The sequence below is a fragment of the Salvelinus sp. IW2-2015 genome, linkage group LG11 (genome assembly GCF_002910315.2).
Source record: "Salvelinus sp. IW2-2015 linkage group LG11, ASM291031v2, whole genome shotgun sequence".
Lineage (NCBI taxonomy): Eukaryota > Metazoa > Chordata > Actinopteri > Salmoniformes > Salmonidae > Salvelinus > Salvelinus sp. IW2-2015.
In genome coordinates, this window is record NC_036851.1 from 4,090,937 (window position 1) to 4,113,849 (window position 22,913).

At 44.0% G+C, this 22,913-nt stretch overlaps 1 protein-coding gene across 1 annotated transcript in view; it reads right to left on the minus strand.

Moving 5' to 3' along the window:
* Positions 1 to 291: 291 nt before the first annotated feature.
* The window catches only part of LOC111969675 (kinesin heavy chain-like), a 159,529-nt gene continuing 136,907 nt past the window's right edge, over positions 292 to 22,913 (minus strand). Inside the window, exons 25-30 of the mRNA XM_023995840.2 lie at positions 14,855 to 15,071; positions 12,761 to 12,995; positions 12,387 to 12,610; positions 12,181 to 12,208; positions 11,119 to 11,222; positions 292 to 10,551 (exon numbers count right to left, since the gene is read on the minus strand). Coding sequence (XP_023851608.1) covers positions 11,135 to 11,222; positions 12,181 to 12,208; positions 12,387 to 12,610; positions 12,761 to 12,995; positions 14,855 to 15,071 — 792 coding nt within the window. The 3' untranslated portion in view covers positions 292 to 10,551; positions 11,119 to 11,134. The remainder of the gene's footprint in view (positions 10,552 to 11,118; positions 11,223 to 12,180; positions 12,209 to 12,386; positions 12,611 to 12,760; positions 12,996 to 14,854; positions 15,072 to 22,913) is intronic.

Here is a 22,913-nt window from a genome sequence, read left to right on the forward strand (position 1 = left end):
TAATTTCAACCAGCAATTATCAGGAAATAACACTGATAAAAAAAAATGTTTTATCAGCTGTTGTACAATATGATATAAAACACAGGAAAAACTGAATTTTAACTGGACTGGGCCTTTAAATATTTCATATTATGGTTAGTAATGGTTCATTAGATGTGATATTGTATCCTTTTTACATGAATCTGTTTTCTCATTACACTAAGACATAATGCAACAGCTTCAAAACCCCACAACACTATTTGTAGTAATAAAACCATACACACTGTGAGGAACTTAATATCGAGGCCTAAGCGTCGTGATACGAATCATCTTTATTGAAAGAGTTTCATCGTTATTGTAATAACATTTTTTTTCAGCAGCTACAGAGGCATGTAGTGCATGCACAATCCCAAACACTATAATCAAACAAACAAATAAACAAGGGGGGTTCCACTTGACTGTACGTTGGTACATTGTTTTTTAGTATTATTTTTTAGTATTCTGTATTAGCCATTAGTTTATGCTTGTGATGCCTGTAGCATGATGCACTACAGTACCCACAATGCTCTGTAGGTGCTACAGTATCAGAGATATGACCAGAACATTTTTCATATTGATTTACAAATCAGACAGGAGACGAACAGACACTCAGTTTCATCATCATAATCACCATCCCCAAACCTTACAAATTCCACATCAAAACCTATAGTGCAGAGATCCAACCCACTATCTGTTCCTAGGTGGTCTGTATTGAGTTGTACTAGGGGTTCCCTTAGGATACTTTATACTTCTTACACTTACAATACATCAACCTTTTACACCTAGAGTTCAAACTCTACGTACTAGTGTTTATTTAATAAGGAAAGGCTGTTTTCAAATATCATTCAAACAAGTTTTTTACCTAAAGCACACAATGCGTTATTGATTTTAAAGGGGCTATTCCATTACACACACACACAAAAAAATGTGACATTTGCAGTTTTACATGTGAAATGGCTGTTTTCACATGTTGACCTTCAATTTCACATGTGTGAAACTATGTTTTCACATGACTTAAATGTAGAGTTCACATGTCAACGCCGCCATTTCACGTGAGTAAAATAACATGTTTTCACCTCGTGTGAATTGTAAGTTTACATTTGAAAAACATTAACGTGCGAATCTCTTTTGCAGTTTCACATGTAAGAAAACCCCATATGTAAATCTCACTTCCACAAGTGGAATTGCAAGTGGAAGTGTTTTTTTTTTTTTTTGTCATTTAGCAGATGCTTTTATCCAGACCGACTTACAGGAGCAGTTAGGGTTAAGTGTCTTGCTCAAGGGCACATCGGCAGATTTTTAACTTAGTCGGCTCGGGATTCGAACTAGCGACCTTTCGATTACTGGCCCAACGCTCCCAACCACTTATTCTACTCACATATGAAAAAGGTGGTGTTATATTGCAGTAGCAATGTTTTCCACAAATGATTACTTATTATTTCTGAGCTACACCATTATTATTGTAGTCCTCCATGGTGTTGAAGTCGATGTACATGTATACTTAGCGCTACCACTAGGCCGAGGCATTCAGAGTGTTACTGCTGCAGGTGTGCGCCTCTCTTTTTCGTACGTTGGTCTGTGACCATTGGAAGAAGCCGAGTGAAAAAAAAAAAGCTAGCTCTCCGTGTCTCCTTTTTATCCTGTTTTCTGGTTTGTACGCATAGTTACTTTCTCGAAATCTAGAGAACTCAACACAGTTTAGTTAAACATGTTTTCCTGTCATTTTGATGTATAATTGAACTGTTTCGACCGAGTGAAAAACAAGTGAGATTTTCCCATTGACATGAGCTAGATAGGTAGCTCACTTTTTTTATGAAAGTCAATGAGAACAAGATGCCATTTCGGCAGAATTTTTTATTTCCGTTATAAATGTTTTGGCTCTTAAATGTTTTTTCAAAAGAGGGAATCATATTGAGTGTATTTACATGTGTACATATCAACTACTCTAATGATATGTGTTTTTAGAAAGATACACATTTGATAAAAAGTAACCAACGGTCACATGCTAATTTCTAACCGCTAGCTAGCTTAGTGATAGGTGATAGGTAGCCTTCCATTTCATCCTAGCTAGCTATTTTTAGCTTATGTTATTAATACACAGGCCTAAAAAGGATTTATATGCATTTGAAACTGTGTTAATGTGTTCGCTTTTGGAATAAATGTAAACAGTTACTTTTCTACAAAGAGATGATTTTGAATTGGGGCTGCCAGGTTAATCAGTTAACTTGAGTTACCTTTTTTTAATACCATGTCATTGTTGAATACTTGTTTCTGATTGGCTTGAAGGGCATTCTAGAACGTGCATTATGTACCTATAATGCACGGTATATATGCACAGTAGAATTCAATGGCTTATACTGTAGTTCATTCTTACATGTTCTATGTTTGAGCTGCTTTTGAAAGCAAAAGTCGAATTTAAAACATTATTGGCTTTGGTGAATTAGATTTTCATAATGGCAAGCTAGGACTGATGGTTTGGTTAGCTAAACTACCAAGTCTGTTTGTTTCGTTACCATAGCAAGTACTGTAGCTATCTAGTAAACTTGCTAGCTACTTCAGTGGATGTTGAACACATTTCTACTGACAAATTAACACATTTCTAGTGGRAAATGTGCTAAATTATAACCATGGTGTAAAAGGGATAATCAACTCAGGGCTCTATGTGTTCTCTGGAAAATAATGCAACTCCGTGGAAGGTCAGTTCCACTACTCTAGCCCTCATTGATTATACCTTACTTATACCATGGCATTGTTGAATACTCGTTTCTGATTGGCTTGAAGGGCATTCTAGAGCATGCATTAATTCCCTACTCGTTTACTGACAACCGGTCCTGGCAACCCATCATTACGCACACCTGGCAACCCTCATTATGCACACCAGCGCCCCATCATTAGGCACACATGGACTTCATCACTTCCCCTTCATCTAGCACTCCCTAGCAACCCTTGGTCCACAAGAGCAGAAGGACGGCCCCGTGATCATCTGCCTCATGGGTTAGGCGTGAGTATTCCATCATCATCACTTCCCGCAAAACCCTTTTTTAGCTGGCTGTCCTTCATGTAGCTCTAGTGGATTCCGGTGCCACAGGGAATTTTGTTGACCAGAACCTTGCCTCCTCACTGAACATCACCTCATACCCGCTCAACCTCTCCGTTTCTGGTTCAAGCGCTGGATCATCGACCACTGGATTCTGGAACTATCACACACATCACAACACCACTCACCGTCCATACATCAAGAAAGCATTCCCTTTCTCATCATCAATGCACCCGTACACAAGATCATCCTCGGCCTCCCATGGCTCCAACGCCATAACCCCACCATCTCATGGTCGAGGATGTCTGTCACGTACTGGGCACCCGAATGCCGGAGGACCTGCGTTCCCTTCCCCTGTGGTTCCACGTCGGTTGAGAGTGTTGTTGTAGCCAAACATCCCAGAGGTATACCAAGACTTGCGCCACCTGTCTCCCTCCTCATCGCCCCCGGGACTGTGCCATCAACCTGCTTGCAGGCTCTGCGCCTCCGCATCTACTCTCTGTCAGTGGCTGAAACCCAGGCTATGGAGGAGTACATCCATGAGGTGCTCCAACAGGGTTTCATCCACATGTCCAACTCCCCTGTGTCGACAGGCTTCTTCTTCATGYCAAAGAATGATGGAGGGTTACGCCCGTGCATCGATTTCAGAGGTCTGAATTTCATCACCGCGAACTACCGTTACCCTCGCCTGTTGGTGATGGCAGCGATTGAACAGCTCCGCAAAGCCCGGTTCTTTACCAAATTGAACCTGTGGAGTGCCTACACACTTATCCTCATCCAGGAGGGGGATGAATGGAAAACAACTTTCAGCACGGTGTCTTATGGATTAGCCAATGCTCCGTCAGTATTCCAGGCATTTGTAAAAGAGGTGTTCCGGGACATGCTCGGACGCCAGGTGGTTGTGTATATCGACAATCTCCTGGTCTACTCAGCTACTTTGAATGATCACATAGCTCACATCCCAGTAGTCCTGGAACACCTCCTGGCTAAACACCTATATGTCAATGCGGAGAACTGCCAATTCCATCAGGCCGTCTCCTTTCTGGGTTACCAGATTGGCCTGCAAGGAGTGAAAGTGGACGGTAAGAAGGTAAATACAGTCAGGTCACGGCCAGTCCCAACCACCATAAAGGGGTTACAACGTTTTTTGGGGTTTGCCAACTTCTTCTACCACCGTTTCATTAAGAACTTTAGCTCTATAGCCTCTCCTCTCACGGCTCTCCTCAAGGGTAGTCCCCGTAAGTTGGGGTGGAGTCCTGCAGCCGACGAAGCCTTCCACCTACTGAAGGGACGTTTCACCTCCTCCGTTGCTCAAACACCCAGATCCTATGCTGCGCTTCGTGGTGGAGGTGGACACTTCAGATGTGGGGGCTGTCCTGTCCCAACAAGGAAATCCACATAAATTGCCTCCGTGTGCATATCACTCAAAGAAACTGTCTCCTGCAAAGAGGAACTATGACGTCGGCGATCGGGAGCTCCTGGCAGTGAAGTTCGCATTAGAGGAGTTGAGACACTGTCTGGAGGGCGCCAAGGACCCATTTCTCATCCTCACCGACCATCGGAACCTGGAMTACATGCGGACAGCGAGGCGGTTTCACCTGCGCCAAGCAAGGTGGGCCCTTTTTTCCCCACTCGATCGATTTCACTTTGAAATATCGCCCAGGATCAATGACGTAAATGTGGACATTCGCCAGGCCCTGGGGAAGGAATCCGCACCAGCTACCTGTCCTCCTGAGCGCATCTARGTTCCCACAGGGATAAGGGATCGGCTGCTGACCAGGGCGAACACAGCTTTCATCGCTGGACATCCAGGTATGAACCAAACTATTCAAAGTACTAGTGGTCTACCTTTGCACAGGACATCACCCACTACAACTCCTAAACTCCTTTTCCGTATGTGCACAAACTAAATCACCCCGGCACGCTCCAGCAGGGAAACTCCTTCCCGTGCCTCAATGTCCCTGGTCTCATCTGTCCATTGATTTTGTCACTCATGTCCCCTCCTCTGATGGTTTCACCACCATTTTGGTGGATGTGGACAGAATATCCAAATCCTGCCGTTTTAACCCTCTCTCTGCTCTCCCTACCGCTCTCTCTTACTAGACAATAATTTGTGCCAGGTGTGATTTCCCTCCTAAATAGCTCGGGCCAATGTTCCTATCAACTCAGTAAGGCCAGCAGGCTAGTCTTTTACATTTTTATTGGTATTGGTATGTAACTGTTATGAAAGTTGTATTGCCAATTTTGTTTAGTATTTACACGCCACTTTAAATGTGTACATGACACTGCAACAAAATTTCCCCATGGGGACAATAAAGTCAGTAAGTAAGTAAGGTTGCTGAGGTACTGTTGCAGCAGGTCTCAGATCTGCCCCCAATTCACGTCACAGGTTTGGAAATCCTTCATGGAGAAGCTGGGTGTCAGAGTCGGCCTCACTTCCGGGTACCGGCCTCAGTCTAATGGGCAGGTGGAGAGGCTGAAGCAGGAGCTGGGGAGGTTCCTGAGGAGTCACTGCCAGGACCAGCAGGGGGAGTCGGCCGATTCCTTCCCTGGGCGGAGTACGCTTACAATTCATTGCGTCACTACTCCACCGGGCTGACTCCCTTCCAGTGTGTTCTGTGTTTTCAGCCAGTCCTGGCTTCGTGGACACTGAGCCAGACRGAAGCTCCTGCGGTGAACGAGTGGTTCAGGCACGCAGAAGAGGTTTGGACAATGCCTACGTTAGGCTCCAGCACGCCGTCTGCCACCAGAAGGAGCAGGCGGATCACCAACGCAGTGAGGCTCCTGTGTTCCATCCTGGGGATCATGTCTGCCACTCCATCAGGAACCTCCCACTCCGCTTGTCCTGTAAGAAGCTGAGCCCTCGGTTTGTGGGGCCCGTTCAAGGTCCTCGTGAGGGTCAACGAGGTGACGTATAGATTACAGCTCCCAACTATCTATTGGATCTCACCCTCTTTTCATGTTTCCTTCCTCAGGCCAGTGGTTCCTCATCACCTGGCTTAGGCCTTCTCCCACGCCTCCCCCGAACATCGAGGGGAAGCCCCACCTATTCCGTCAAATCCCTCCTGGACTCCCGATGTCGTGGGGGTCAGCTCCAGTACCTGGTGGACTGGGAGGTGTACGGTCCAGAGGAGCGGTGTTTGGTTCCGGTGGACGACATTCAAGATCCCAACATCATCCGAGATTTCTAACTTCGCCATCGGGACCGGCCCGCTCTTCARGCTCGGGGCCGTCCAGAGCGCACACTGGACGCTCCGGACGAGGAGTAGTGTTGCTCATTCGTAAATTCATCAGTGATTCTGCCCTCTGGCACAGTCAGATGAGAGTGCTCTGAAATCYGTGTASATAGCCAGAGCAAAGTTACGAATGCACCCTTTGTATCACTCTACGGTCTTTATGGTTAAACTCACCAACTGCACCTACTTCCTTACTCCCAGCGTCATGGTTACAATAATGCGCTATTTAATTGAATGATTATGAAGTTCTTTRTTACATGTTCTATGTTTGAGCTGCMTTTGAAAGCAAAAGCCAAATTGAAAACATTATTGGCATTGTTGAATTCGATTTTCATAATAGCAAGCTACTATTGGAGGACTGTAATGTCAGCTAAACTAGCAGGTCTGTTTGTTTTGTTATCAAGGCAACTACTGTAGCTATCTAGTAAACATGGATGTACTCCTCCATAGTCTTCTTTGACTGCACATGGGCCCAGTGGCGGCCGGGTCCATTATGGAGTTATTGTTAAAAAAAAATGTAAACAAAATAAATTATATAATTCATGGATTGTTTTWAATGTCCATAAAGTGTGTTCAATTTGTGTCCATTTTACTGTTTCAAAAACAAGCGGTTCCGTTATCTACTAGGTAACTCTCAGRAAGTAGCAGCTGTGCTCAGCCGCCCGGCGCTTGGATTGCATTGCCAGTTTTGCTAACYGGGGAGACTGCATCAATGAGATTGCAGGATTTCATCACATGAATTCCACAACAAAAAGTAAACGGACCATCTTGGGGCACTGAAATGGGTGCCCAGGCCTTCGGCATCTGCTCTTTCAGGTACTAAACAGATGGCACTAAAGAGCACATTTCAATGAACTTAAATAATCATGACAGTCATTGGGAGCCTGGGAACAATTTTTTAATTTAAGCTTTATTTAACTAGGCAAGTCAGTTAAGAACAAATTCTCATTTACAATGACAGCCTACCAGGGAACAGMGGGTTAACTGCCTTGTTCAGGGGCAGAATGACAGATTTTTACCTTGTCAGCTCAGGGAATTGATCCAGCAACCTTTCGYTTACTGGCCCACCACTCTAACCACCAGGCTACCTGCCCCCTCAATAAGCCAGACGTTCATCCATCAACAGTCGAAGGACAGAGGGATACACTAGATATAACCTTCTCGCGTATCTGTTAGGATCTAATTCGCAACATTGCTTTTTGTTTCCCCCTGCTATTCATCATATGCTAGCTAGTMGGCAAGCTATGTACTGGTAGCTTGCTAATTTCATGTCTACTGAAGTTAACCTGTGGGCTCATCATGCTTGTGACATGCTAGCTATCCCCAGTTAGATCATTCATTTTCACTTGCTGTATCTGTGCTTGTGTCACCAATGCACGTGTGAGCTGGCTGCTCGTGAGCTGGCTGCTCATTCTAATCTATATAGTTGGCAATCAAAACAGTGGCAGCAGTGGTGATTATGTTTTTACATGCAAAACTGAAATAGGTYTATTTATGCTGTTGTTGAAATGCACCGATCACGTTATATACACTGAGTATACAAAACATTAAGAACACCTTCTCTTTCCATGACAGACTGACCAGGTGAATCCAGGTGAAAGCTATGATCCCTTATTGATGTCACTTGTTAAATCCACTTCAATCAGTGTAGATGAAGAGGAGACAGGCTAAAGAAGGATTTTTTGGTCTTGACACAATTGCGACATGGTTTGTGTATGTCTGCCATTCAGAGTGTGAATGGGCAAGACAAAAGATTGAAGTGCCTTTGAAAGGGGTATGGTAGTAAGTGCGAGGCTCACCAGCTTGTGTCAAGAACTGCAACGCTGCTGGGTTTTTCACATTCAACAGTTTCCCGTGTGAATCAAGAATGGTCCACCACCCTTAGGACATCCAGCCAATTTGGCACAACTGTGGGAAGCATTGGCGTCATCAAGGGCCATCATCCCTGTGGAATGCTTTCAACACCTTGTAGAGTTCATGCCCCGATGAATTGTGACTGTTCTGAAGGCTCAGTGTATCTTTCCAAAAAAGAAACAACCAGTAATTTGAATGCTGCTTTGTGTACCAGCCCTGTCTACAACCAAAATGTATTCTGATTGATCAGTTAGCATTCAATAAACAATGAACGAATAATTAGTACATATTAAAATAACAACAACCATGTGCAAATCAGAGTAAACATATACAGTAAATAACATCACATTCAATAATAACAATAAAAAATTAAATAATGAACAGTATAAAAATAGTTGCTACACAATTACTAAATCTGTTATTTTTTACCCAATTATATTTTCCATTCTGTGTTGGTGAATGTAATTGAAGACCACTGGACACATCACAACAGAACAAACATGTTGAGATGAAGGTACATCAGAAATCTAGAAAACTCTATAGAACCTAGAGAACCCTATGGAACCTATAGAACCTTAGAACTCTACGGAACATATAGAACACTAGAGAATCCTAGAGAACCCTATGGAACCCCATGGAACGTACAGAACCTCCAACCCATGTAGATAAAGTAGTATGTTACAGCTCCAAAGTATCTCTGTCTTTCTTTCTTCATGGAATATCTATACTGTATAGTATATAGCTCCCTTATTTTAGTCTTGTATTGCTGCATTGAGAAGCACAAAAAAAATCAAACAAAAACCCTGTAATTTTTTMGGGACCAGACTTTTCCTACACTAGTAGTTTGCATCATAGCAGATAACCTATTTGATGAAAACCTTAGAGTCACTGCATTAGTAAGCATACATTAACGCATGCATTACTCTGAAAGCAAGCCTCGGAGGGCTTGGTTGGAGCGTCCGGCATAGATAGACATGCTTGCGTCTGACTGTAGTTGCTGTTATTCTATAGACAGGATAATATACACACATACAAGTACAACAATGAACCTGCTGGAGGAAGTTTGTGTATGACCTGTGATCTAACTCATCCACACTCATCAGCTATTTACTCTGAGTGTGAAGCTGCTGTAAGCTCTATCTGAGTTTCTCAWGGCATTTACAAAAAACACTGCCACTAGCACAGTAATCTTGATCTGCCCTCTACCTACAGTACTGTTCAGAAGTCTCCAACCACGCTAGGCCTGACCAGTGTCATATTTACAAAATAAGTAAATGTATGGCTCTGGGCCTGACTACTCAAGCGGCCATAAGGAAGAGAAGGAAGTCATCTGTTGTCTTTATGGTATTGTGGAAGTTAAATAAACAGCTGTCTGCTATGTTAACCTGCTCGGTTAGCAACTAGGCCTACAGTATCATTATTACTATGACATCAGTCAGCGGTMTAAAATACTTGTCCGATACAAAATCAACCTTAATGGGGTGCATATATACATCCATGTTGTATATACTTCTATACACATGAATAGAATAGAGTGAAAAGTGGTCATGTATGAATATGTTCACTTTTAAATTAAGACTTTGCCGTGCTCTGCGCGCGCGTATTACTTCGATCCAATRTCCAATTGCAAGGCGGTTGTTAGTTTCGGTTGTTGTCTATTTTCCAACCGATTCTCTTTGTGTTGAATAGAGGTATTAAGCTTATATACTCTATTTTTGATATAGGTACAGAAAAGGCCAAAAGAGCCGAAAAGGATCATGTCTCGTCGTTTACCCTCGCAATGTACTGTACCTCCTAGACGGAGAAAAGCAGGATGAGCGCGCCCTAGTGCCACACAGAACACTGCACCCTATCACGCTCCAATCCTCATTGGCTAGTACAGCTTCAATTCATTCCAACCGGGTCAGAGGAATAGTAAGGGCTTAGAGGAAGAGGAAGCTGCCAATTCTAGGTTGTGTGTCGAATGGCACCCTACTCCCTTTATAGTCCACTACCTTTGACCAGAGCCCTATGGGAATAGGGTGCCATTTGGGACCTAAGCCTAGTAGTTCAGTTACAGAGTTTTCTATGCTGCCATGGTTCCTTTGTATACATAATCCATACAGTAGGTCTACTATACATACCCCCATACCCACATAGTACAGTACGTTATATTCATATCACCTACAAAGTATTGGACAAATGGTTCAAGAGAGTAGACAGGCGGATAGCAAGCAGGAGAGGAAGAGGGGAGAAGGTGGAGAAAGGGAGAGGGTGGAGGGCTACAGAGAGTTCTACAGAGGGAGGAAGAGAGTTGGTGTTACTGGGAAAGAGGGGCGGAGGATAGGGGGATGAAGAGGGGTGATCAGGGGGCCGTTGATCCGCAGCATGCGAATTTACGAGGTAAGTCTTGGCAGAACCGGACACCTGGAGAGGGAGAGAGGAAGAGAAAGAGAGAAGGAGAAGAATAAACAAGGCAATGAGTCAAATAAGCACTGCAGGCTTAGATGACGCCTGATAATATAGTCTTTATTGTGAGTGGGAAGAACTGTGGGGTTGAATTTCACTAGACTCAGCTGGAGTCTAATGCTGCAATTAACTCCTAGCCTGCATCCCAAATGGCACCATATTCCCTATATAGTGCACTACTTTTCCATTTGGGAAGCATCCATAGTCCAACTCCTTATTTCCACCTAGCCAATTAGAAGGCAAGATGAAGCCATACTAATAACAATAATTCTTACATCTACCCAATAGGGGGTCTATTAGGGGCTCTCTGGCCATTTGGAAATCAGCATAAGCACATCCAGTGCACTCCCTCTTCTTCTCCCTTTCTATCTCCCTCTCCCGGAGAGAAGCAGAGAGAGAGAGGTAGAAAGAGAGAGAGGGAGAAAGAGAGAGGGCAGAAATACACAAGGCAATGAATCTGCCATCTTAGATTGTCTGTTATGACATACTCATTCAATATTTAACATTCTCCCTGCCCCTCCTTACCTATCGAGCTGGGTCACTAGCTGGCAGTCTGTTCTGGCTGGATGACGTGGTGCAGTTTGGTTGGCTTCTCCTGGTTGTGGTTGTCGCAGTGCTGCACATCATTCCTGGAAACAGCAACAGCAGAGTGGACACTCAGAGACATGCTATGCAACACCGGGCAGTGCAAGCGGGAGGCACTCAGGAAGGTAGTTCACAGCAGCAGAAGGAAACCAGCAGCAGCACAGCATAGCAGTGAAGGGAGGCAGTGAGGCACAAATTACAAAATTACATATTGGTTTTCTTACCCTGTAAACAGTCTACYGACGAGGTATGACAGCAACCCATGCTTTGGTTTAGTTTCCCTGGCACTGTTTCCACATGCTAACGTTTTAGCGTTCACTGCACAAATCCCATTCAAGTCATGGGACAGATATGAGCATTTTTTGCGCATCATGTTCAAATCATCTGTTGAGCMTCACAATATATTTTTGATAATTTTGGATGATTTGGACATGTGCAAAAAATGCTAGATAAATGTTGGGATTAAGTGGGTTAAAATCTTATGAAAAGTCAGAGGATGTTTTTATTTTTATTTAACTAGGCAAGTCGGCAACAAATTCCTATTTACAATGACGGCCTACCCCAGCCAAACCCGGATGATGCTGGGCCAATTGTGCGCCGCCCTATGGGCGGCCAAAATCACAGCCAGATGTGATAGAGCCTGGATTCGAATCAGTGACTGTAGTGACACCTCGTGTACTGAGATGCAGTGCCTTAGACCGCTGCGCCAACCGGGAGCACAGAGGGACATGTCAAAATGCGGCCTTTTTGTATTTTAGCAAGGCTTTATTTATGGATTTGTCTATATGGTCTTTATTAAAATGCACTTCCTTTAATATAACAGGCTTTTCAATATTTGTGCACAATCTTTACTTAAAATATCAAAGGGACACAAAAGGCACTACTTTTGTGGAATGACCCTGTTATCAAGCATGCCACATAGTAGTGTGGTGTAGTTCAAGCCTGCAGGGGGATTCAATACATAACGGCAGCCAGGTCTGTGACGGTGGTGGGCAGTCTTACCTGTTGTCATTGATATCTCTAGTGTTCCCTGCGGATAGATGAAGCAGGTGTCAGGGAGAGGATGCAGTCAGACCAGTGTATAGTGAACAGTGAGGAGAGCAGACCATAGAAATAGAATTACACTAATTATATCTACTGTATTTCTATGGAGCAGACCAAGTGAGGAGTGAGTCGAAGTGGGGAACATTGAATGCTGTTCACCTTACCGTTGACACTGTCCACATCTACCAGTTCTGTAGAGTTGACTGTAGGGTCCTTCAATGAAGAGCCCTTTTCTGTAGTGTTCTTCTCTGTAGGGTGCTTCACTGGAGAATGATCTACTGTGGCGGCATTGTCCACTGCTGGGTTATCCACTGTAGTCTTCTGCACTGTGGTGTCCTTTACTGTGCCGTTGTCCACTGTGGTGGTGTTGGGTGGCTCAGCTGGCAGCCTAGAGGACAGACAGAGACCCATCAGTCACCTAGTCATGAATGTACAGTATTTCAATCAATCAATAAGGTAAAATTACACTTCAGTGTCACGTTTGCACTTTTGTATAAAGCTCATACACAGCGAGCTCCATTCCTATGTTTGTACTCACGTATTGGTCTGATGGAGGCTGGTCTCATTGGAGTGGTGATTGTTGGTCTGGGTGGGGTTGGAGTTAGATGCTGTAGCTGGGGGAGCAGCAGGGTGGCTGGTGTGATGGCTAGCTGTCTGGCTGGGGATCTGGAACATGGCGTTACTAAAATGGATGGAGTGTTGCTGTTCAGTAATGCGAACCCACGGGTTGGTGGGGGAGCAGAGTGGGAACTGGCCCGGACGGACGGGCTTGGCTGGGAAGAGAAAATAAAGCAATGTTGGTACCAAAATCACCATTGTCATCAACGTCGTTATCATCATCATCATCATCATCATGGCACATGGTTTATAAACAGATACGCAAAACGACGGCGGATTAAAAACGTTGAATTTTTCAATTTAAATGATTATACTAAATTATTGCAACCAATAGAATGGTATATAAAATCAGCAAAAAAAGAAACGTCCTCTCACTGTCAACTGCGTTTATTTTCAGCAAACTTAACATGTGTAAATATTTGTATGATCATAACAAGAGACATGAACTGAACAAGTTTCACAGACATGTGACTAACAGAAATMGAATAATGTGTCCCTGAACAAAAGGCGGGGTCAAAATCAAAAGTAACAATCAGTATCTGGTGTGGCCACCAGCTGCATTAAGTACTGTAGGGCATCTTCTCCTCATGGACTGCACCAGATTTGCCAGTTCTTGCTGAGAGATGTTACCAAGGCACCTGCAAGTTCCCGGACATTTCTGGTGGGAATGGTCCTAGCTCTCACCCTCCGATCCAACATGTCCCAAACATGCTGGCCATGGCAAAACACTGACATTCCTGTCTTGCAGGAAATCACGCACAGTATGGCTGATGGCATTGTCATGCCTGAGGGTKATGTCAGGATGAGCCTGCAGGAAGGGTACCACATGAGGGAGGAGGATGTCTTCCCTGTAATGCACAGCGTTGAGATTGCCTGCAATGACAACAAGCTCAGTCCGATGATCCTGTGACACACCGCCCCAGACGATGACGGACCCTCCAACTCCAAATCGATCCCGCTCCAGAGTACAGGCCTCGGTGTTACGCTCATTCCTTCCACGATAAATGCGAATCCGACTATCACCCCTGGTGAGACAAAACCGCGACTCGTCAGTGAAGAGCACTTTTTGCCAGTCCTGTCTGGTCCAGCGATGGTGGGTTTGTGCCCGTAGGCGACATTGTTGCCGGTGATGTCTGGTGAGGACCTGCCTTACAGCAGGCCTACAAGCCCTCAGTCCAGCCTCTCTCAGCCGATTGCGGACAGTCTGAGCACTGATGGAGGGATTGTGCGTTCCTGGTGTAACTCAGGCAGTTGTTGTTGCCATCCTGTACCTGTCCCGCAGGTGATGTTCAGGTGTACCGATCCTGTGCAGGTGTTGTTACACGTGGTCTGCCACTGTGAGGACGATCAGCTGTCCATCCTGTCTCCCTGAAGCGCTGTCTTAGGCGTCTCACAGTACGGATATTGCAATTTATTGCCCTGGCCACATCTGCAGTCCTCATGCCTCCTTGCAGCATGCCTAATGAGCATTCATTCATTCATGAGCGTTCATGCTGATGAGCAGGGACCCTGGGCATCTTTCCTTTGGTGTTTTTCAGAGTCAGTAGAAAGGCCTCTTTAGTGTCCTAAGTTTTCATAACTGTGACCTTAATTGCCTACCATCTGTAAGCTGTTAGTGTCTTAACGACCGTTCCACAGGTGCATGTTCATTAATTGTTTATGGTTAATTGAACAAGCATGGGAAACAGGGTTAAAATCCTTTTCAATGATCTGTGAAGTTATTTGGATTTTTACGAATTATCTTTGAAAGACAGCGTCCTGAAAAAGGGCCTTTCTTTTTTTGCTGAGTTTAGTATGTATAATCTGGAAGTAGAAGCATAAATTCATTCATTTGCTCCAATTAGGGGAGGGTTAGTAAAAAAAACAAAAAAAAACATCATTATTACTATCATTGTGTGTGCGTTAGCTATCTGAGCTGTGTGTGTTTGGGTGTGTGAGACCTGTGTGTTACCTACCTGAGTGGTGTTCATGCATTTATGTTTATGCCTGTGCGTGTGTGTGCGTGTATCATTACCTATCTGGGCAGCATGTGGCCTACGGAGGGGGTTCTTGGCCCTCATAACGTCTTTGATACTCTCCACTTCCTGTTGATAGCGTCTTCGGTCCTTCATGGCCCCCTCCTTAGCCTCTTTCAGTGCACCCTCCAACGCCCGCACTCGCTCAGCCGTAGACCGAAGCCGCTTCTCCAGCTTAGGAAGCTCACAACGCAGGTCTGCATTATCACGTACCAACTGGAGAGAAAAAAGAGAGAGAGAGATGGGGAGGCAGTAGTCATGAGAGTGATAAAAATAGCCTGAGGACAACAACGTATCTAATATTCGCTATAGGAATAGACACTATATATACAAAAGTATGTGGATACCCCTTCAAATTAGTGGATTTGGCTATTTCAGCCACATCCGTTGCTGACAGGTGTATAAGGTCGGGCACACTGCCACGCAACTTCATAGACAAACATTGGCACTAGAATGTCCTTACTGAAGAGCTTAGTGACTCAACGTGGCGCCATAATAGGATGCCACCTTTCCAACAAGTCAGTTCTTCAAATTTCTTCCCTGCTAGAGCTGCCTCGGTCAATTGTAAGTGCTGTTATTGTGAAGTGGAAAAGTCTAGGAGCAACAACGACAGCTGCGAAGTGGTAGGCAACAGAAGCTCACAGAACAGGACCGCTGAGTGCCGTAGCACGTAGGGTGTAAAAATCGTCTGTCCTCGGTTGCAACACTCACCACTGAGTTCCAAACTGCCTCTGGAAGCAACGTAAGCACAAATGATCGTCGGGAGCTATATGAAATGGGTTTCCATGGCCGAGCAGCCGCACACAAACCTAATATCATCATGCACAATGCCAAGCGTCGGCTGGAGTGGTGTAAAGCTTGCCGGCATTGGATTGTGGAGCACTGAAGACGCGTTCTCTGGAGTGATAAATSACACTTTACCATCTGGCAGTCCGACGGACAAATCTGAGTTTGGCAGATGCCAGGAGAACGCTACCTGCCACAATGCATAGTGCCAACTGAAAGTTTGGTGGAGGAGGAATAATGGTCTGGGGCTGTTTTCCATGGTTTAGGCTCCTTAGTTCCAGTGAAGGGCAATGTTAACGCTACCTCAGACAATGACATTCTACACCATTATGTGCTTCCAACTTTGTGGCAACAGTTTGGGGAAGGCCCTTCACTGTTTCAGCATGACAATGCCCCCGAGCACAAAGCAAGGTCCATACAGAAATGGTTTGGCGAGATCTGTGTGGAAGAACTTGACTGGCCTGTATAGAGCCCTGACCTCATCCCCATCGAACACCTTTGGGATGAATTGGAACTGACTGACTGTGAGCCAGACCTAATCGCCCAACATCAGTGCCCGACCTAGCCAGCAGTATACCACCCTGCATCCCACTGCTGGCTTGCTTCTGAAGCCAAGCAGGGTTGGTCCTGTACAAGTCCCTGGATGTGAGACCAGATGCTGCTGGAAGTGGTATTGGAGGGCCAGTACGAGGCACTCTTTCCTCTGGTCTAAAAAAAAAACATTCCAATGCCCCAGGGCAGTGACTGGGGACATTGCCCTGTGTAGGGTGCCATCTTTGGGTTGGGACGTTAAATGGGTGTCCTGACACACTCTGTGGTAACTAAAGATCCCATGGCACTTATCGTAAGAGTAGGTGTGTTAACCCTGGTGCCCTGGCAAAATTCCCAATCTGGCCTTTATGGCCACCTAATCATCCCCAGTTTAAAATTGGCTCATTCCGCTCCCCTGTAACTATTCCCTGGGTCGTTGCTGTAAATGAGAATGTGTTCTCAGTCAACTTGCCTGGTAAAAATAAGAATAAAAGACCTCACTAATGCTCTTGTGGCTGAATGTTAGCAAGTGGATGCTGTTATAGCTGCAAAAGGGAAGGGGGGGGGGCAACTCCATATTATTGCCCATGTTCGACAAGCAGGTGTCCACATACTTTTGGTCATGTCGTGTATATTCCTGACAGTTCATTCAAGCAACACTTTTCTCCGCTATGCGTTATGCCATCCCCTCCCTCCGAACATAGCATACCACTTGTTAACTTTTAACAATTTGACCCCTGCCTAAGACAAATTTTCATCACTCTATTAACTATTTACTCCTGACCCCTTTCCATCTCCTTTTCCCTCTCCCTCTATTTCCCTCTCTGTTTCTCCCGCCTCCTGTCCCCCTTTCCCTCCCTCTCTCGTGTTAGTATGTGACAATGCAGAAGTGATACTTGCACACATAGGTAGCAATGAATTGTCGGGAATATACACTGCATGACCAGAAGTATGTGGACACCTGCTCGTCGAACATCTCATTCCAAAATGATGGTCATTAATATGGAGTTGGTCCCCCGTTTGCTGCTATAACAGCCACCGGCTTTCCACTAGATCTTGGAACATTGCTGCTGGGACTTGCTTCCATTCATCCATAAGAGCATTAGTGAGGTCGGGCACTGATGTTGGGCGATTAGACCTGTCTCGCAGTCAGCGTTCCAATTCATCCCAAAGGTGTTCGATGGGGTTGAGGTCAGGGCTCTGTGCAGGCCTTACCTAAGCTGTTGCTACAAAGTTGAAAGCATAGAATCGTCTAGAATGTCATTGTCTGCTGTAGCGTTAAGATTTCCCTTCACTGGAACTAAGCGGCCTTGCCTGAACCATGAAAAACATCTGGACTGCCAGATGGTGAAGTGTGATTCATCCAGTGGAGGCTCCTTAGAGGCGGAAGCGGAGGACCATCCTCCTCAGTGAATTTCATTAAAATAAAATTGTAAAACATTTAAAAAGTTATCCTGTTAAGATAAAACTATACTAAATATAATCACGTCATCAAATAACTAAATAAAACACACTATTTTGCAAAGGTCTACAGTAGCCTTAACAGCACTCTGTAGGGTAGCACCATGGTGTAGCCGGAGGACAGCTAGCTTCCGTCCTCCATGTACATCGACTTCAATGCAAAACCTAGGAGGCTCATGGTTCTCACCCCCTTCCATAGACTTCCATAGTAATTATGACAACTTCCGGAGGAAGTCCTCCAACCTCTCAGAGCTCTTGCAGCATGTACTGACATGTCCACCCAATCAAAGGATTAGAGAATAAATCTAGCACTGAAAGCATAAACTACAGCTATGTAGCACTGCAGTGTATAAAATGTGGTGAGTAGTTCACTCAAAGAGAGAGAAAGACAATAGTTGAACAGTTTAACAAATTAATTTCTTCCAAAATGAAGGAGAAGCAAGAGAGAAAGATAATTTTTGTTCACTTTCCCTTTCACATACTTAGCTAGCAAATGCAGCTAGCTTGTTTAGCCTACTGAAACAGCCTACTGAAACAGTTAGCTAGCTGGCTATGACCTTCCAACACAACAATGGAACTCTTCCAAGTCAAGGTAAACTTTTGGTATTACAAATATATTGCCACCGGGGCCTGCAGGTGTAACTGTTTACTGACTGTACACTAYCGTTACTGCATGATTGTAGCAGGTTTACCAACGCGTTAGTTCTATTAGCCATGCTGACTATGCCGTTACTGTAGCTAATATGGTGACAATGATGTAGGCTGTTTGTAGAGGTTTGGCTTGGAAATGTTTTTTCGCCTGGTCACATACAGCCGATGTGTGGTACATTGAAGTCTGAAGGGAAGAGAAGGAATACAACGTGGCTGTTACGAGAGTGAACCCCCGATCAGTTTACGCATGATCGGGGTGTATTCATTCCGCCGATTCTGTTGAAAAACTTTTCCTAAAACGGAAGCAAACGGAACAAAACGGGGTTAAACATACCTGAATTTGTCCAATAGAAGCGTTCGTTTGCAACTGTTGGACTAATGATTACACCCTATATCGGCTAGATGCAGGCAAGCGGTATTGAATGTCACTGTCTGTCACCTCAAATTTGTCTCTCGATCTGTGTGCACCTACATTGTAAACGTTCATTCATAGGCTAGGTTGTAGCAACCTTATGATGGGTATAGGGAAAATTTGAGTATTATGTAGTAGCCTAAACCCTATCGATGTTACATTGAACTGGGTGAATGGAATAGGAATGAGAGTCATACAATATGCTGTTATAGAAATAAGTCCATGCTCATGAAAAGAAAATGGTCCTCCCTCATCTTAAACAGCACTGAATGCCACTGGATTCGTCACTCCAGAGACTGCATTTCCACTGCTCCAGAGTCCAATGGTGGCGAGTTTCACACCACTRCAGCCAACGCTTGGCATAGCGCATGGTGATCTTGCATATACGCGGTAAAATGCTGGTAAAATAAGCTGATAGATTGTCCGAAAATAGACTGTTTGTGATTTTTACCTCTGGAATTGTGAAATMTATAGTTAACAAGTGTCTATTTAATGTTGATAAGTTTAAATCTGTGCCAATATGTATAGGATAGTTATTATGATAAATATGTCAAATGCATGAGCAGCCAACTAAGGGACTAAAGGAAAATAAGGGGACTGTGAGGGAAAGTTAGGTAGAGAGGAGGAGCAGGACAGCCTTTTTTTACACACGTGTTTTATGGAGCCATGAAAATTGACAACTTTGTCTGATGGACATGTTTGTGTGTTTATCTGCAGGCCAGCAGAGGCAGAAGTATTATGACCTGATGAGTGGCTCCTACATGTGTCCACATGTGTCCCAGACTTTGTCCACAGGAGGCCCTGACTGAGTGGTTTCAATCCCCAGCTCTCACACAACCCGACACGGTACACTCAGCAAGGGCTCAACACAACCATCCAACTGCTATTTTCATGTAGTATTTACGATTTACCTTCATGGTCCCTCATGCTTTGTGTAATGTATCTCTATCTAATCCTCTCTTCCCATTGTTTCTGTGCAGTCTTCAGATATCAGGCAGAGGCTGTGCAGATAGCGACTGAAACGAGCTGCAAAAAACACTCAAACTGGACCTGAACTGAACTGAAAAGAAGAGCGACCCAGGGATGTGTGTGCTTTGGGGACGTTTAACAGAATGTGACTGGCAGAACGGGTGTTGTATGTGGAGGATAAGGACTGCAGTAGGTATCTCAGATAGGGGGGAGTGAGGCCTAAGAGGGTTTTTATAAATAAACATCAACCAGTGGGTCTTGCGACAGGTATACAGAGATGACCAGTTTACAGAGGAATATAGAGTGCAGTGATGTGTCCTATAAGGAGTTTTGGTGGCAAATCTGATGGCCGAATGGTAAAGAACATCTAGCCACTCGAGAGCACCCTTACCTGCCGATCTATAAATTAAGTCTCCGGAATCTAGCATGGGTAGGATGGTCATCTGAATCAGGGTTAGTTTGGGAGCTGTGGTGAAAGATGAGTGATTACGATAGAGGAAACCAACTCTAGATGTAACCTTTGATATGTTCTGAGAGAAGGACAGTGTACCGTCTAGCCATACTCACAAGTACTTGTATGAGGTGACTACCTCAAGCTCTAAACCCTAAGAGGTAGTAATCACACCGGTGGGGAGTGGGGCATTCTTCTCACCAAAAAACATGTCCTTTGTTTTGGAGTTGTTCAGAACAAGGTTAAGGGCAGAGAAAGCTTGTTGGACACTAAGAAAGCTTTGTTGTAGAGCGTTTAACACAAAATCTGTGAGGAGCGAGCTGAATACAAGACTGTATCATCTGCATATAAATGGATGCGAGACCTTCCTACTGTTTGAGCTATGTTGTTGATGTAAATTGAGAAGAGCAATTGAGAAAAGCGTGGGGCCTAGGATCGAGCCTTGGGGTACTCCCTTGGTGACAGGCAGTGGCTGAGACAGCAGATGTTCTGACTTTATACACTGCACTCTTTGAGAGAGGTAGTTAGCAAACCAGGCCAAAGACCCCTCAGAGTACGAGAGGAAAATGAACACGTTTACCTGCTTTGTTTTATATTAATAACAATTGATAGTTAACAATTATATATACTTAACAAATAGTAAGACATTTCTGTTCTACTACTGCTGTGTTTTTGTCAGGGTGCATACTCCAGCTCCCTGCAGCTAGTCTCAGCGTGTGGTCAAGGAGGGATTTTACTCGTGATAGGGGTATCTGAAGCTGACAATTGATTTAATGGGTTGGTGATAAAACCTACAGCATACATTTCATAGAATTAGTTGGTGTTTGTGTAATGTAAGGTACCAGGGAGAGATGGCTCAGGTATGGATAATGATGAGAGGAACCTTGTCTTACGGGCCAAACTCTGGTTTCTGTACAAGAAGAACAGTCTTCATAGCAAATGCTATCTGGCTGGGGGATACTCCTTTCTCATATATCAAGTCACATCTTGTGACCCATTCCACACATCTGTTGTTTGTCATGTAGACTAAGGGGGTGTATCGTTGCTATAAAAGTTCTTTGTATGGTCAGGCTGCTCGGCCCAACAGTCAAGAGTGTTGGGTTGACGAGCTTCATTATTGCAATAATTAATCGATATTAAATAAAGATTAACGTAGACGTACGTCAGGGGTGAATAAAAAAAGTTAACGGTTTAAGGTTTAAACATTATATGACTGGTCTACAAAGTCTGGGCAATAGTCTCAGAAATAGTTGGCGTATGTCCACTTTGGTGAAAGTATGAGAAATTGACTGACCTCTAACCAATGACACTATAAACGCTTATGGTATTTTCTCCATCCGGGTACTATATTTAAAATAAAACTGCCCACAAGGCCTGAATTTTTATTAATTTTTTCCGCCTTTTGAGAGGAGTTGCTATATTTATCGAATAAAGCTTTTTTCCATACAGTTAGAGCGAATTAAAGTTGAATCTCGACATAACTTATAACATAGTACTAAGCCCAACTCAGGGTTTTTTATCAAGATAATAATCATTACGGAGCGATTGTGATGTAATAAAGGAATTTCATTATGTTGCAAGGGAAAAGATTTGCTGTTTTTATTAAACTCGCCAGGTCTATTTCCAAATTACTGAATGTCGATTTAACTCGTTGAGGCTATTTTCTGGTAATTGTGTTGTTATTATGTACAAAGATGTTAAGACTACAAACCATTATATTGGGTTATTTGAGGGATTTACTTATCATATATATATATATTACCGACTGAAATCTGAGTTTCTGATTGTAATTCAACTATTGCCATGTCTGTCTTAGAAACAGTTGAAGTCGGAAGTTTACATACACCTTAGCCAAATACATTTAAACTCAGTTCTTCACAATTCCTGACATTTAATCCCAGTAAAAATTCCCTGTTTTAGGTCAGTTAAGATCACCACTTTATTTTAAGAATGTGAAATGTCAGAATAATAGTAGAGAGAATGATTTATTTGAGCTTTTATTTCTTTCATCACATTTCCAGTGGGTCAGAAGTTTACATACACTCAATTAGTATTRGGWWGCATTGCCTTTAAATTGTTTAACTTGGGTCAAGCGTTTCGGGTAGCCTTCCACAAGGTTCCCATAATAAGTTGGGTGAATTTTGTCCCATTCATCCTGACAGAGCTGGTGTAACTGAGTCAGGTTTGTAGGCCTCCTTGCTTGCACACGCTTTTTCAGTTCTGCCCACAAATGTTCTATGGGATTGAGGTCAGGGCTTTGTGATGGCCACTCCAATACCTTGACTTTGTTGTCCTTAAGCCATTTTGCCACAACTTTGGAAGTATGTATGGGGTCAATGTCCATTTGGAAGACCCATTTGAGACCAAGCCTCAACTTCCTGACTGATGTCTTGAGATGTTGCTTCAATATATCCACATAATTTTTCTTTTTTCTTCCTCATGAGCAATCTATTTTGTGAAGTGCACCAGTCCCTCCTGCAGCAAAGCACCCCKACAACATGATGCTGCCACCCCCGTGCTTCACGGTTGGGAGGGTGTTCTTCGCCTTGCAAGCYTCCCCCTTTTTCCTCCAAACATAACGATGGTCATTATGGCCAAACAGTTCTATTTTTGTTTCATCAGACCAGAGGACATTTCTCCAAAAAGTACAATCTTTGTCCTCATGTGCAGTTGCAAACTGCGGTTTTGGAGCAGTGGCTTCTTCCTTGCTGAGCGGCCTTTCAGGTTATGTCGATATAGGACTCGTTTTACTGTGGATATAGATACTTTTGTACCTATTTCCTCCAACATCTTCACA